Here is a 15344-nt window from a genome sequence, read left to right as displayed (position 1 = left end):
AGAGGAAAGAACAGAACAAAGCATAATAAAAGCTATAGTGTGGCCTTTTCAGTTCTGGGTTTTCATTAAATTAGCTTATAATGGCAATTTCTATGAAAATGGTTGGAGTATAATTTCTATATTTAAGCATTAGAGGTACAAATACCATGTTGTTGTATTAGATATGTTAAATACATAAAATTAACAAAGTAGCTAATTTGAAACAGTTGCCCCTTAAAATGGTTATTTTGGCATGTCCTTCATCAGAGGTATTGACCTTCTCAACTGTATCCATCAATTTAAAATAATTATAACATAATATATTGAATTAACATTCAATTAACAATAAAATATAATAAATATAATATATATAATGTATTATATCTACTTCAAACAATAAAATAGTAAAATAAATTCAAAATCAAATCAATCAAAAAAATAAAATCATACCCCTTCGGGAGGCTTCAAAGCTGTCAAAGAGGTTAACTCTCTGGATGTCGTAGGTCAACGTGGTGTTTGGCATCAAGGTTCTGTTTCGGTTGATACTTGTAACAGCAAATTTAAAGGCGAGTTCATCCATACTGACGGGTTCATTCTCCCGAGTCTCAAAGATTCCCCCTTTAACCAAAATAAAGAGTGCAAAGCAACAAGCAAATAAGGAGACTGATTAATCTCACTTGTACTGTATATTTCCAAATTTGTACTTTACAGTTTTTTTCAATTGTTTACACGCAATTTTGAAAACTGGGTTCTTTTTTTCAAAATCTAATCACAATTATCCAAACACCACACTCAATTGCCATAATTCCTAGATTGTTTGCAAAATGACACACTTCTGTCAAAACATACACACTTCAGTCAAAAGATATACACATATTTGTGAAAATGCTATTAGTTTTCATTTGACCAGCACTGTCCTCAATGATCAGACACTATTGCAACCAATTTCACACTGCTGTAATAAATAAAAAACACATTTGTAAAAAAAACTATTTTTAGGAAATAGCATGTGCTAGATTTTTGGCCAGACATTGTTATGTAAGGGATAATTTAGATGGAAAAAAAAATTGTGACAAACAAACAACATTCTTCATGATTAGTTTGAGATATAGGGAGAATGTACACAAATAGGCCTACTATAAACTTACCAAGCACTGCACAACACTGATTTCTGCAGACTCATATTTCAAGTATTTATTTACAGTATTTCTTGAAATCAATGAAAAAATTAAAATCTGTAGACAAATAAAAATTACTGCATGAAGTACATACAGTTTGACTCTGAAGAAAAACTACTGTAAAAGCAACAAGATTCCGTTACAGTATCAACCAGAGATTTGGTTGAACTCTTTGTCCAGCTTCCATCGGTGTCAGTCCATGGTTGATAACATGGTCAATAAGTGTTGCACGGATTTCTTGAGTCAAATTTGGTCCTCGTCTTCTTTGTTCAGGTTCTATCAACTCTACAAGTCCTTCTCTACCTCTTCCTCTACCTAGGCCTTTTCCTCTATCCCCTTCTTCTCCTCTTCGTCTACCTGGGCCTCCTCCTCTACCTCCTTCACCTCTTCCTCTACCTCCTTCTCCTCTTCCTCTACCTCCTGTAGAGTTTTACAAGTCACTGTGTGTAATGTTTTGCAAAAAGGGTGAAACTGACAACGTGTTTACAATTGTGCAAATCTAGGCTGGTGTTTTGCTCCTTGAGTGTAAGGTTTTGCTAATAGTGGGAAAGTTTTAATTTTAGTGTGTAAGCAATTGAAAAAAACTGTAAAAGTAAAATACATTTAAAAATCAGTACAATGTATGAATAAAATTAATATGAATGCCCTGGTAATGCATAAATCCCATTAAAATGTTATTCAAAGCACTAGTGGTAAATACAAGCCAAGGCAGAAGTTATTTAAATTTATTTTGAAACGCAATTACTAAAAAACAGAGCCTATGTTAAATTTACAAATATAATTTAAATTAATCTCCAGGTAATTAATTAATTCCAGTTCCACACTAATTCAAAAGCAGTAACAAAAAATAGGGCCAATCTAAGGCTGAATATAAATCAATTTTAAGTTAATTCTAAAGCATAGGCCTGCTAAAAAAAAAGCACAATCTAGTTTAGTTACAGTTCCTTAAAAACATATTTAAAAACCAGTGTCTAGCTTAATGTACAAAAATAAATACATAAATAAATAAAACCAGTTCCCTGAAAATAGATACATTTCAGGTCCATACTAATTTAAAAACAGTTATAAACAATAGTGCCAAGCTAATGTTAAATACAAATCAAATCCAAGTTAATGATAAAGTATATTGAAAAAATTTAGTCCAGCTCTTGAAACTCTAAATGATGTAGCCTGATAAGTCCTTAACTCAATCTGCTTGCAATCACATGATTCTCTATGGGGCACAGCTGATTGGTTTCTGCTGTATCAGTAACCAATGAGCTCGCAGCTCAACCTTTAAATACTTGGTCAGCATGTACTGTAGCAGTTGCAGTGCGCTTTCATAAACCCCGTACCTTCAGCAGTGTAGCAGATCTATTCTGCCAAGACCAAACATATTAACATTGTCATATCCATTACCAACACTGAGAGTAGTCATGATAGCTATATATTTAATTAAAACCATCTGTTAGATACCCATTTAGAAAAAATTAACCTTCCCAAAAATTACCCATCCAAGCACATCCCAGCAAAAGTCGTCTGAAACAGGTTAATGCACACATTTATTTCGACAACTCATATTTTTGACCTGTCTGTTTATACTCATCAAAGATATAACTTCACTATTTTTACATTATCTTGCCAAGATGAGCCTTTAAACATAGAGTTCACCTTTAGTGAAAAAAAAAATCTAAATGAATAAGAAATGGTACAACGATGCTAAGACACATGTAAAGAATATACAATTTGGCTCAGGTATTTTCAAACAGCTGACAAAGTTCATATTCTGTTCTAGATCATTTTTTCCCCATCCAGACCACATTGACGCTTGACACACATTGACAATTTAGGATTGCAAACTGAGGATCCAGACAGAAGTTTTGTATAGAATTGCTCTGTATTAACATCGCTTGAGTGATGGACACTTATCCACTCAAAAATAAGTTATGCAGCCTTTGATTATTTTTCAATTAAGTGAACATCATAGTAAACAGTCTGTAATAAAATGAAGAACAAAGAAATCAATTACAAGCAAAGGAACAAAAAGTGTGAGTTTTTTAGTATATCTAACTGTAGAGGATTATTAAAGTTACAAAAGCAGTGAGCTTTTCTTGTCAGTGTTGCTGTTTGATTATTATTAAGAACATAAAAGAGAGTGACATGAATGCATTATCTTAATAAATCATAAAAAAAACCAGAGTACAATAGCTGTTTTACTTCTGCTCTTGAATAATTCCAAGTCTGATATGATGCAACTAAATAATAATACCAAGTATGTGATATAATTCGCTAAACAGGTTACACCAGGTCATTCTGCGATTCCATAACATTTAGAAAATCTGAAATGGCAAATTTGGACTAATTGGCCAACACTGCATTTGACCTTTAACACGCCATTTTTTAAATCACTTCCCTTGCTGGCAGTGAAGCTTATTCTCAAAATTGCATGAGGTTAATCAACATCATCTCTTCCCAGTGATCATATGCAAATGACACAATCATCGAGATCAAAACAAATTGTTCACACCTGAATCAGCAAATAATCATGATAACAGCAAATAACGTCAGACTTTGTTACTGAATATGCACATCAAGAATCTATTTAACTTCGTAGGGTGCAAAGTCAACATTGCGCAAATGACTAACTGGCCAAGACTTGCATTGGAGTGTATCTCCACAATTATGCATGAACATCTGTTACCAAGAGCATTGTCATGACACATTACTTGTAATGCTGGAGATACTAAAACTACACAACATGCAAATACAATGCAATGGTGAGATCCGCATGGAGGACATCCACCTGAGATTGGGCTCTATTCATAGACGGCCAACAAACAGGTCTCAGCAGGAAATAATGGGTCATTAACTCACCAATAAACAGCCAACCTCCAACAGTGAAAGTGACAGATTGGCTCTTTAATGAAAAGACTGTGAATGAAGATAAGAGTAATTAAATGGAAATGTTCATGCATGTGAGATGAAGCTCATCAGAGTGCAGATACGAGCTTCTACGAAACCCGGTCTCAGTGGCTTGTTTTGGCTTTTTGAAAGCTGAGTTGGAATGAGCAAAGCCAAAAAGTCGTGCTGTGGATAACACTGTCTGATGTTCAGATAATCCCTCGAGGAAAGAGCGCAGACCGAGCACTCCACACAGGGAGCAAGGGGATGAGATTTCGTCTGTGAAAAACTGACTGCTTTCATATAGAGGGAGATGGTCAGACTGTGTCCGATTGGAAGGCTGGAGATAAAAATGAAGCCTGAAGCTTTTCTAGACGAGGCAGACGCACTAACATGAAGGAGAGTTGATAACAATGAGTCTGACAGCAAACAAGTCTCGGTTAGTTTTTGAGGGAGTATCGGATCTACGCTTTTGCTATGTTTATTTACTCTATTTCAGCTGACTAAAAAGTCTGATCCGTCATTGACCTTTTATTACCTGGAAACACCAAATCAATCTAGCTTCAAATTTCCTTTAATTGGCACGTTAAGAGTCAGCCATTTCGAACCAAATTGATTTACAGTGTCTTGTGTGTGTAGGCACAGTGATGGTTACTTGAGCATGCTTAATGCTTTATTTCTATTCATTGGAAAATGGTCCCCAAGGGATGTCCAAAGCCTCTGCGACTCACCTTGGAGACCGCAACTTTAATGAATTTCTTTTTCTATCATGTTTGTGCCATTAAATGCATTTTGACCCTGCAATAAACATAAGCTAAAAAGAAAGTTCTAAGCTTTGTATCTATATGCTTGTACGTAGAGGAGTAGAGCTTTGCATATTTTTATGATTAATCGGAAAAAAAGAAAAGAAAAAAACATTTTATTGTCTGTTATACATTATGTTCATTACAAAGTGTTAATTTATTATCGTTACACTATAATACAAAAAATATGTTTGTACACAGTTTGGAAGCAGGACAATTCAAATCACTCATTTATGAATTTTACTAAAGAAATACAAAACCACAAACTCAGGCTTCACTAACTATGAACACACTACACGATTTTCAAAGTTGTTAAATCACTGTTCTTCCCACAATACATGACTATCTGGGGAACCATTTATTCGCATTTGTGTGCACATTACATGATAGATCGGCAACAGGGGGTCACACATTACAAAACATTTCAATAGGAAGAATCGCATACGCTATGACTGCGTCTGAAATCGCATTCTTCCCTACTATACAGTAGGTGAAAAATGTTATGTGACAAAAGAAGTATGTACTATAATATAAAGTATGTAATGTAATATAAATGTGATCTTAAGTAATACAAATTCACTGTACTCATAAAAGAAAAACCTAGCCTGGTCCCACCAGACTCTCGTACATTTCATTTGTACATAGTCTTTGGCACCGCTCCATTGACAAGCGTTAACTTCCTTGTAGCCGGGTACTCTATTGAAGTCTAAAACTATTGGATCTGCCCAGAGTCACTCTGGATCTGCCATAACCAATCGCTTACGTTTGGTCGTGACGTATGTCGTGTCGAACCCCATGGGGAGGAGGGCCACAACATCATGGCCACCAACAAAACTAAGCAAAGATTGTTCTTGTACTTGAAAGTGCTTATGAGTATCTTTGAGGGGTTTAATAAAATTCTCACCTGCTTTTGATGCTTTTGGTGGTGCTGTTTCCTGCAGCAGCTCACTCCCTTACAAAAAATAAGTATACTTCAAGTTCGTAACTTCAAGTATACTTTAGTAAAGTACAAGCATATTTTTTAGTATACTTTATGTAGTAAGTATACTAATATCAATGTACTAGAAGTATACATGTAAGTGTACTGTTTCAATACTACTTGGGACTAAATTGGCCCACTTTTAGTAAATGAACTTTAAATGTAACAGTAGTAAACTTTGAGTACACAACTATAGTTTACAACTACATTTCTCATTTGTACTGCAACTATACTACAAGTGAACTTATAGATATAGCTATAGTTTACTAGTCAAATACTTGTTTAGTTTTTATGGCAAGTATACTTGTAAGTTTTCTTTAAGTGAACATAACATCATACGTATAGTTTAATATTTATATATTATTTTTGTACTTTAAGTATACAACTATGTTCCTATTTAGGTATGAATTTTTTATACTTGAAATATAACTGTAGCCCTTTAACTCTTTCCATTTTAAAAACATTCAATTTTAGCTTCATGCATCATTTTTTATCAACACTTGAATCTGAGTAAGTTTCATTAAAAAAGCACTTGTTTAAACAATAAGATGAGAAAATCGCTTTTTTTTAAACCAGATCGGATTCAGAACATAACACAGATTTATGTTAGATAGATTTTCGAGTAGATCGAATTCATCATCCATAGCGCGTAATCCGAGGGTAGCGGAATCAGGGAAGGGACCATCCTGGTGGGGTGGGGAGGATGGAGGGGAAGGGACCATCCTGGTGATGGTGGGGAGGATGGAGGTGAATGCTTGTGTCAGCATCTGCAAACTCAGACATGTGTAAGTACTGATAGTTTATACTGCAAGTATTAGAACATGATTGGTTAGATGTGAAGGTAATGAGTGACGTAACGATTGAGTCTTCCTGGCAGAACTTATGTAAAGCTTTAATTTCATTCGGTAACGTTAGGCAGTTTATGTGCTGTTTAATGTTTGATGATCACGATGTTTTACATTTACGTAAGCAATCTTCTATCTACTTCTTCACCTGTGTTTTGATCCGGAGATTCTGTACTAAAAGATGTGTAATAGCGCCCCCTACCATATAACGGTGAAAACATAGACAGCAGGAAAATTCAGTCAAAGGTGCTGAAAGTTTGTGTAGGCTTGTCCACTGGTAGTGTACTTAGGAATTTTCTTAAAATCTACTTTATCTAAGTAATCAGAGTTAGGTACATATCTGTTTTCTTTATAAATCAATATTTTCAAATAATGTAAGTTTATAAGTGTCACGGATTCAATCATCAATGACACCACTCCATCGATCGCAACTCAGCGTGCCTGGTCTCGCTCATCATCCCCGGAATTCTAATCGCTTCCACCTGCTCATCATCTTTACTCACCTTGTTGCACACCATTCATAAGCTTCAGTCTCCTCTCACTCAGTGTCCGGTCTCGTCTATCCGTTACCTGTGACTCACTGGTTCCTTGTGTTCGTTGCCTGGTTCCAGTTATTGCCTGATTTCAAGTGGTTTTCACTCCATGCTAACGTCCTATTTATATCTCCTCTGCAGCGGCCGTGAATTGGGTTTCCTGATACTCACGGTCACCTTCCTGTGTTTCACCTGCACTGATCTACGACTGTTCAAGTGTCCTTCAGTAAGATCCAGCTGATCCAGTCGAGCTCTTCCTGTATCACTCCTGTTCACGGAATCCTCTGGGACTTGGGAATTCCCCGGGACATCATGAGCCTTCAAGTATTCTGAAGTTGCTTATGCTTGTGTAAATAAACATTGTCACTCTATCTTTGTGTCTTCGTCCATCAGTACAAGCGTGACAGAAGACCGGACCACACTATGCAAGCTTCATCAGCTCACAATGTCCTACATTCCGGTGCTGAGACCACTCAGGGCGCCACCGCATCGACTGCCACAGTACATTCGCCTCTCTCCGCAGCGGCCGCTGCCTCATCCAGTCCACCTACTACACTTCAAGAAACCCTCGCTGAACTTAGTCGCACTCTACAGAGTCTCCGACCTGCATCCAGTAGCCCCATGGCCCGACCCGCTTCATATTCGGGAGACGAGGCATGCAGTGGATTCCTTTTGCAGTGTCGACTTAACATGGACATCCACGCCCACCAATTCATCTCTGAAAGAGCCAAGATATCCTTTGTTATCTCACTACTCACAGGTCGCGCTTTGAGTTGGGCACAAGCGCTATGGGATTCTAATGCACCTGCTCTAAAATCGTTGAGTTGCTTTCTGGAACACTTTCAAGTTGTCTTCGCACAAACCTCGAATGCGGTATCCATCCACGATCAGCTGCTACGTTTACGTCAGGGCCGTTCTACGGTGGAAGACTATGCCCTGCAGTTCCGCACTATCGCCGCTAACACTGGATGGAATGAAGTTGCTTTAATGACTGCTTATCGACGTGGTTTGAATCCCGACATCTGTCTGCAGCTTGCCATTTATGAAGACTCGATTGGGATAGAGAAACTAATTCAGCGATCAATCCTTATTGCTCAACATCGCGCTCCTTGTCTCCGGTCACCCACAACTTTTCCTCCACGATCCGCTTTGGCCAGTAACGCGAGATCGATCCCTGAATTACCAACTCCACACTCCCCGTCAGTAAACTTCCCTTCACCTGAGCCTATGGAGATCAGTGCAGGCCATCTTGCCACCACCGAGCGCAATCGTCGTCGGAACAATAATCTGTGCCTCAACTGTGGAGCTGCTGATCACTATCGCCTGGACTGTCCTGTCCGCCCCACGCGCTCGGGGGTGAGTACCATTGATCTACCCTGTTCAGTTTCTAATCTGGCACTAACCCCTGTAATTCTTAAATATCGTGAACACTCTGTTCCAGCAAAAGCCTTTATAGACTCTGGCGCAGCGGGGAATTTAATTTCCGCATCGCTGCTCAACCGCCTGCAAGCCCGCCGTCGGCGTTTAACTCGTCCATTGAGCATCCTCTCTATTCTGGGCAAACCCTTGGGGAGAAGAAACATCCAGTATTACAGTCCAGTAGTATATCTGTCAGTGGGCTATTTGCATGGTGAGGAGTGTTCGTTTTATGTCTTGGAAGACTCGACAGCAGACCTTCTTTCTGCGACGTCCGTGGCTTGATCAGCATTCACCAGTCATCTGTTGGGCCACCGGTGAGGTATGTCAATGGAGCAAACATTGTAAAGTAAACTGCCTTCTAGCCATTAACAAGAATCCGTCTAAGCCCCCCACTCCAGTCTTCCTGGGATCCACCTCTGTTGAGAGTCCAGTCACTGATTCAGTCCCGAATATTCCCTCTGAATACCAGGCATTTCAGGACGTGTTCAGTAAACAAAGAGCTACCACCCTTCCACCTCACCGACCTTGGGATTGCACCATTGAGTTGCTGCCTGGGGCCACTCTACCTAGAGGGAAGGTTTATCCCCTGTCCATTCCTGAGCATAAGGCTATGGAGGAATATGTGGAGGAGGCGTTACGACAGGGATATATTCAATACTCTACGTCCCCAGCCGCATCTAGCTTCTTCTTCGTCGGAAAGAAGGATGGTGGGCTTCGTCCGTGTATTGACTACCGGGTCCTGAATGCATCTACAATCAAATACCGATATCCTCTACCGTTGGTACCTGCTGCTCTCGAACAACTACGATCTGCGGTAATCTTCACGAAGCTCGACTTACGGAGCGCCTATAACCTGGTATGCGTACGCAAGGGAGATGAGTGGAAGACGGCTTTCATTACCCCTGCAGGCCACTATGAATACCGGGTCATGCCCTTCGGTCTGTCCAACTCACCGTCAGTTTTCCAGGGGTTCATGAATGAAATATTCCGTGACTTACTCAACTGATTAGTCATAATCTACATAGACGACATCCTCATCTACTCCACCAGTCTTCAGGAGCACGTAAACCATGTACATCAAGTATTGACCCATCTTCGTGACCACCAGTTATATTTAAAACTCGAGAAGTGCGAATTCCACCAAACCACCATTCACTTCCTGGGTTATGTCATTCGGCCACAGGGTATCTCCATGGATCAAAACAAGGTGAAAGCTGTCCTCAACTGGCCCAAACCTCAGACTCTGAAAGAACTACAGAGAATCCTTGGCTTTGCGAACTTTTATCGTCGTTTTATCAAGGACTACAGCAAGACCTGTGCTCCTGTCACATCCATGGTAAGGAAGGAGGTCAAACGTCTCACCTGGTCTCCAGAAGCCACTGCAGCCTTCGAGAACCTAAAGAAAGCCTTCTGTTCAGCCCCCATGCTCTGCCATCCGAACCCAGATAAGCTATTCGTCGTGGAAGTCGACGCCTCTTCCAACGGTGTTGGAGCGGTACTGTCCCAACGGCAGGGGACTCCTCTTCAACTCCGACCATACGCCGCCTTCTCACGCAAGTTAACACCGGCGGAACAAAACTATGATGTGGGCAATCGGGAGTTATTGGCCATCAAACTGGCGTTGGAAGAGTGGAGACATTGGCTAGAAGGAGCAAACCATCCATTCCAAGTAATCACAGACCATCGTAACCTACAATACCTTCGAGACGCCAAAAGGTTGAATCCACGCCAGGCCCGGTGGGCATTGTTCTTCACTCGTTTCAACTTTTCGGTAACCTATCGCCCTGGAACCAAAAACCTCAAAGCCGACGCACTGTCTCGTATGTTCCAACCGGAAACCTCTCAGAAAAGCGCCAAAACAGTCCTCCCTTCAACCCTGATAATGAGTCCCATTCTCTGGAATCTCAACAACCTCATCGCTGAGGCCACCTTGTCGGAACCTGCTCCACCGGGGGGTCCCGAGGGGAAGATCTTCGTTCCATCTCGACTCCGGATACCCCTCATGGAGTCCGTGCATACTTCTCCGGGATCCGGACACCCAGGTAGCCATCAGACCTTGACTCTCCTCCAAGAACATTACTGGTGGCCCAGGATGTCTCAGGATGTTTCACGGTACGTACAGGGTTACACCGCCTGCGCCATGACCAAGATACCACGACGTCTACCTGAGGGTAAGCTAATGCCACTCCCCATACCGAATTGACCTTGGTCACACATCACTGTCGATTTCATAACTGATTTACCTCCCTCTAATGACAAGACCTGCAAACCTGTCGTCGTCGACAGATTCTCAAAGTCCTGCAAACTATTAGCACTTTCCAAACTTCCCACAGCATTCAAGACCGCCGAACTTCTGTTCACAGAAATATTTCGCCACTTCGGTATTCCAGAAGAACTGGTTTCTGACCGAGGACCCCAGTTCATATCTCACGTCTGGAAATCCTTTTTTAAGTTATTGGGAGTGTCAGTCAGTTTGACGTCGGGGTACCATCCTCAGTCCAACGGTCAAGCAGAACGTAAAATTCAAGAAATCGGAAGGTATCTCAGGACCTATTGTCACGATACACAGAACCACTGGAACCGGTACCTACCTTGGGCGGAGTATGCTCAAAACTCCTTTCGTCAGTCCTCCACTGGTCTCACACCCTTCCAATGTGTCTTAGGCTATCAACCACCACTGTTCCCCTGGTCTGGGGAACCATCTGACGTACCAGCAGTTCAGCATTGGTTCGTGGAGAGTGAGAGGGTCTGGGATTCAGCCCATGTACATCTACAAGGGGCAGTTCGGAGGCATCAACTACAGGCTGATACCCGTCGCAGGGCCACTCCTCTCTACACTCCAGGCCAGTTGGTATGGCTCTCGACCCGGGACATACGCCTCCGGCTGCCCTCACGAAAGCTGATACCCAGGTACATCGGGTCATTCGCGATTGAGAGGCAGGTCAACCAGGTATCCTACCGTTAAGCACTTCCCCATCACTACAGGATAGCTCCCACCTTTCACGTCTCCTTGTTAAAACCTTACTTCTCACCCCTTTCATTTCGGACTAAAGAATTGAGCACCGACGAAATGCCCCCTCATCCTCCAGTGGACCCCGCAGAGGATTCAGTATACCAGGTTCACACCCTCTTAGACTCACGTCGTCAGGGAGGTCAACTTCAGTACCTCGTGGACTGGGAGGGATTTGTACCGGAAGAACGCAGCTGGGTTCATCGAGATGACATCTTGGATCCCGCTCTCCTTCAAGACTTCCACAGGGATCATCCGTATCGTCCTAAGCCTCGTCCGCGGGGTCACCCTCGTCGTCGGGGACTACGGCCCTCAGGAGCTGGCCGTGGAGGAGGGGGTACTGTCACGGATTCAATCATCAATGACACCACTCCATCGATCGCAACTCAGCGCACCTGGTCTCGCTCATCATCCCCGGAATTCTAATCGCTTCCACCTGCTCATCATCATTACTCACCTTGTTGCACACCATTCATAAGCTTCAGTCTCCTCTCACTCAGCGTCTGGTCTCGTCTATCCGTTACCTGTGACTCACTGGTTCCTTGTGTTCGTTGCCTGGTTCCAGTTATTGCCTCACTTCAAGTGGTTTTCACTCCATGCTAACGTCCTATTTATATCTCCTCTGCAGCGGCCGTGAATTGGGTTTCCTGATACTCACGATCACCTCCCTGTGTTTCACCTGCACTGATCTACGACTGTTCAAGTGTCCTTCAGTAAGATCCAGCTGATCCAGTCGAGCTCTTCCTGTATCACTCCTGTTCACGGACATCACGAGCCTTCAAGCATTCCGAAGTTGCTTGTGTAAATAAACACTGTCACTCTCTCTTTGTGTCTTTGTCCATCAGTACAAGCGTGACAATAAGACAGTTTGTAAAACTATGTGAAAAAATGATTTAATAGGCTATTCAATCAAAACTACAAGCCAAGTTTACTTAGAATACTTCATTATACTGTTAAGTATATCTCGATCAAAAGACTGAGTACAAGTATTGGCCAAATATACTTTTTCTGTCAGTATAAATCAAGGGATCATAATCAAATCAGGATCAGGCCAGCACTCTCATTGATATTTTTCCACTGCCCTAGTTCAGTATAAAGCACATCTTCCTCAATATATTCTCACAGTGGACAATTCATTAATGCAGTTCATGGTACTTTAATGTAGAACATGTCCTACCTACCAGAATGTGACATACGCAGTATGCAGTGCCTTCTCTCGAGCTTTGATCAACAGACAGTTCAAAGACCCCCAGAGTTGGTAAGCAATTGGTAAGGTTTTAGCAGGCAACACAAACCGCAGTGGTTGGCAAAAAGTATGGACTAAAAGTATCAGTTTCTGCTATAGATCATGTTTTCAATCTTTTACCACTGATCCCCAAATAGCCTATGCAAGGGACCTTAAATTTAAAGTCAAAAATCAAAACGGACAGTTCTTATTTTTTATGGAATATTGTCGTATTTATTTTAAATTATTCATGTGTGCATGCTGGCTTAAAAAGACAGCATTATAAGTTAATGTATAAAGACCCAATTTATACTGTGAAAAAATGTATACTATTAATATTAGATATATGTGTAAAATAATATTTGGAAATTATTTAGTTTCTATTTCATCAACCTACAACATTAATCACCTAATGTACTCACTACAGTGAGTACTGTATTGTTAAATGATTTGAATACATTTTTTATGATCTATTTTTTAAATGATTTTTTATTATTTATTAATTTATTATTTAATTAATACATTTATTAACTTCAATGTTTTAATAATTGTATTTATTTTAATAATTTGCTTTATCAAGATTGAAAAGATATCAAAGATATAGCAAAGATATCAAAGTACAGAAAGACAAAAAGAAACTTTTAAAGGCCTAATTTGACCGTCAACGAAGCCTTGAGTGGAAATATTTGCTTCAGAGTTTTTTCTTTTTTCATTCAAATTCTGCACACATGAACAAAAATGGTGCAGAGGTTAGGCAGTTTTACATTTAAATTGATGTAAATTAGCTGAATTATGGGTAATTGTCGCCATTCCCAGACTGTGTTACTGGATGCATTGTCTTTTTGCCTTTTAGCTCGCAAACCATTTGTGCCTCTTTCTTATTTTTGCACATGTATCATTCTCATTTTCCTCAGGAACTGGTTGATAAAGGAAACAGTTGGACTTTTCATTCATAAAATAGTGGAGAGTTTTATCTAATAGCTGTAATATATACCCCGATGATGAAGCATGTGTGCAATTATAGTCAATTCCTCAGATTTCTCAACTTTTCTTAACATTTTACCAAAATTAACATCTCAAAGGCCCTTTGGAGATTATGTCTGAATGCAGCCCTGAAATGCTGCTGGTATTTAAGTGCCTTCATTTTTTCCCCTCCAAATATTGAGCTCAATGAACTTTAGAATATTCAACTCTGAGACAATAAAACAAAATGTCACTGAAAGTGACATAAAGGCAGCATCTAAAACACTCTCTGAATACGTACTTTTTTACGTACGTACTTTGTGACCATTATCTTTGTATTATGAATCCCGTCACTACATTTGTCTTGTTGTCATTGTCATGTGACCTACAGCATCAGTTGTGCTGCCTCACTGCCATTTACAAATCCTCTACTGTGGGACTGGATGTGCACTTTAAAATCATGCTGGAAGTAGTAGGTCATCCAGGTAATTTTTTCCTACTGTTTTATACTGTAAATTCGGACACTAAATCTTATTCTTTTCATATACTATACAGTAGTGAAGTATGCATATTTGTATGCAGCCCAAGTCTTATGATGCACAATAAGCAGATGACTGTGCATGCATAAGTGTTTGGTGACTGTTTTGAGTGCATCTGACCTTGTAATGCCATGAAGGATCTCAAACTTTGCTCTGTGCGTTCAGCCGGTACTGTTTTTCATTTCCCCCTGGATCATTCCGGGAGATGTTCAGTTGAGGCTTTTCAATGCTACATATCTGTCAGCTCTAACTATATATCATTGTCATCAACCACCCTGCTTACAGTATATTCTGAAAGAACGCTCTGCACAACGATACAGTACGAACAAACTGAATTCTAAGAATGGATGTGTTTTCATACAGCATTGTTTTTTTGGCAAAAGAACAACCACATTTGCGTTTATAAAAGCAAATATTTCACAAAGGCAGAGGGTAGAACTGGGCTGATTTATATAATGTACTGTAGTATGATTAAAATCAATATTTAACGTTGATGAGTTTCCCTTTGCTCCACTCAATGTAATTTTTCAAATTTGAGTCAGAGAAGAATAATCATGGGAAGTTCAAATTAAAGGTGCACTTAGTACTTTTTTGTTCAATTTAAACATCACGGTTGTATTGGACACCTAGTGGCCTGGATGCATGAAGTGTGTTTACTAACTGCTAAACTGTTTATCTCTTTTTGATCCTTTTCGTCTGTTTATCTCGGTCTCATGTTGCATTGCACTGTGACCGCTAACTGTCACACTGTGTTTTGGATGATCACAGAGGCATTTCGTGTGCCATGGATTGTTTCATCATTCTAGTAAAAACAGCCAATTTGGATATTTAATTTTTTCTTCCACTTGATTTGCTTGTTTTGTTTAGAGCACTGGCTGAAAGAACTAAAAAAACTACATGACACGACTCGTGATCTTAACATGGCAGGTGTCACCGATTGTGCTGGTATAATACACACATAGATTAAGATAATTAGGCAGTCTTTTTAATA

At 40.2% G+C, this 15344-nt stretch overlaps 1 protein-coding gene across 5 annotated transcripts in view; it reads right to left on the bottom strand.

Moving 5' to 3' along the window:
• grik1a (glutamate receptor, ionotropic, kainate 1a) overlaps positions 1–15344 on the bottom strand; it is a 59327-nt gene that overhangs the window by 35688 nt on the left and 8295 nt on the right. For all 5 annotated transcript variants that reach the window (XR_013207093.1, XM_077242670.1, XM_077242673.1 and 2 more), the window contains exon 2: positions 430–597. Coding sequence is in view for 4 of the 5 variants with exons in the window: in XM_077242670.1 (XP_077098785.1) it covers positions 430–597 (168 nt within the window). In the remaining variant the exon portion in view is untranslated. The remainder of the gene's footprint in view (positions 1–429; positions 598–15344) is intronic.

The sequence above is a fragment of the Siphateles boraxobius genome, unplaced genomic scaffold, assembly GCF_051911475.1.
Source record: "Siphateles boraxobius isolate OS27281-9 unplaced genomic scaffold, OSU_SipBor_1 25, whole genome shotgun sequence".
Lineage (NCBI taxonomy): Eukaryota > Metazoa > Chordata > Actinopteri > Cypriniformes > Leuciscidae > Siphateles > Siphateles boraxobius.
Note: the sequence above shows the minus strand (reverse complement) of the source record. Positions and strands in the feature narration are given on the sequence as shown.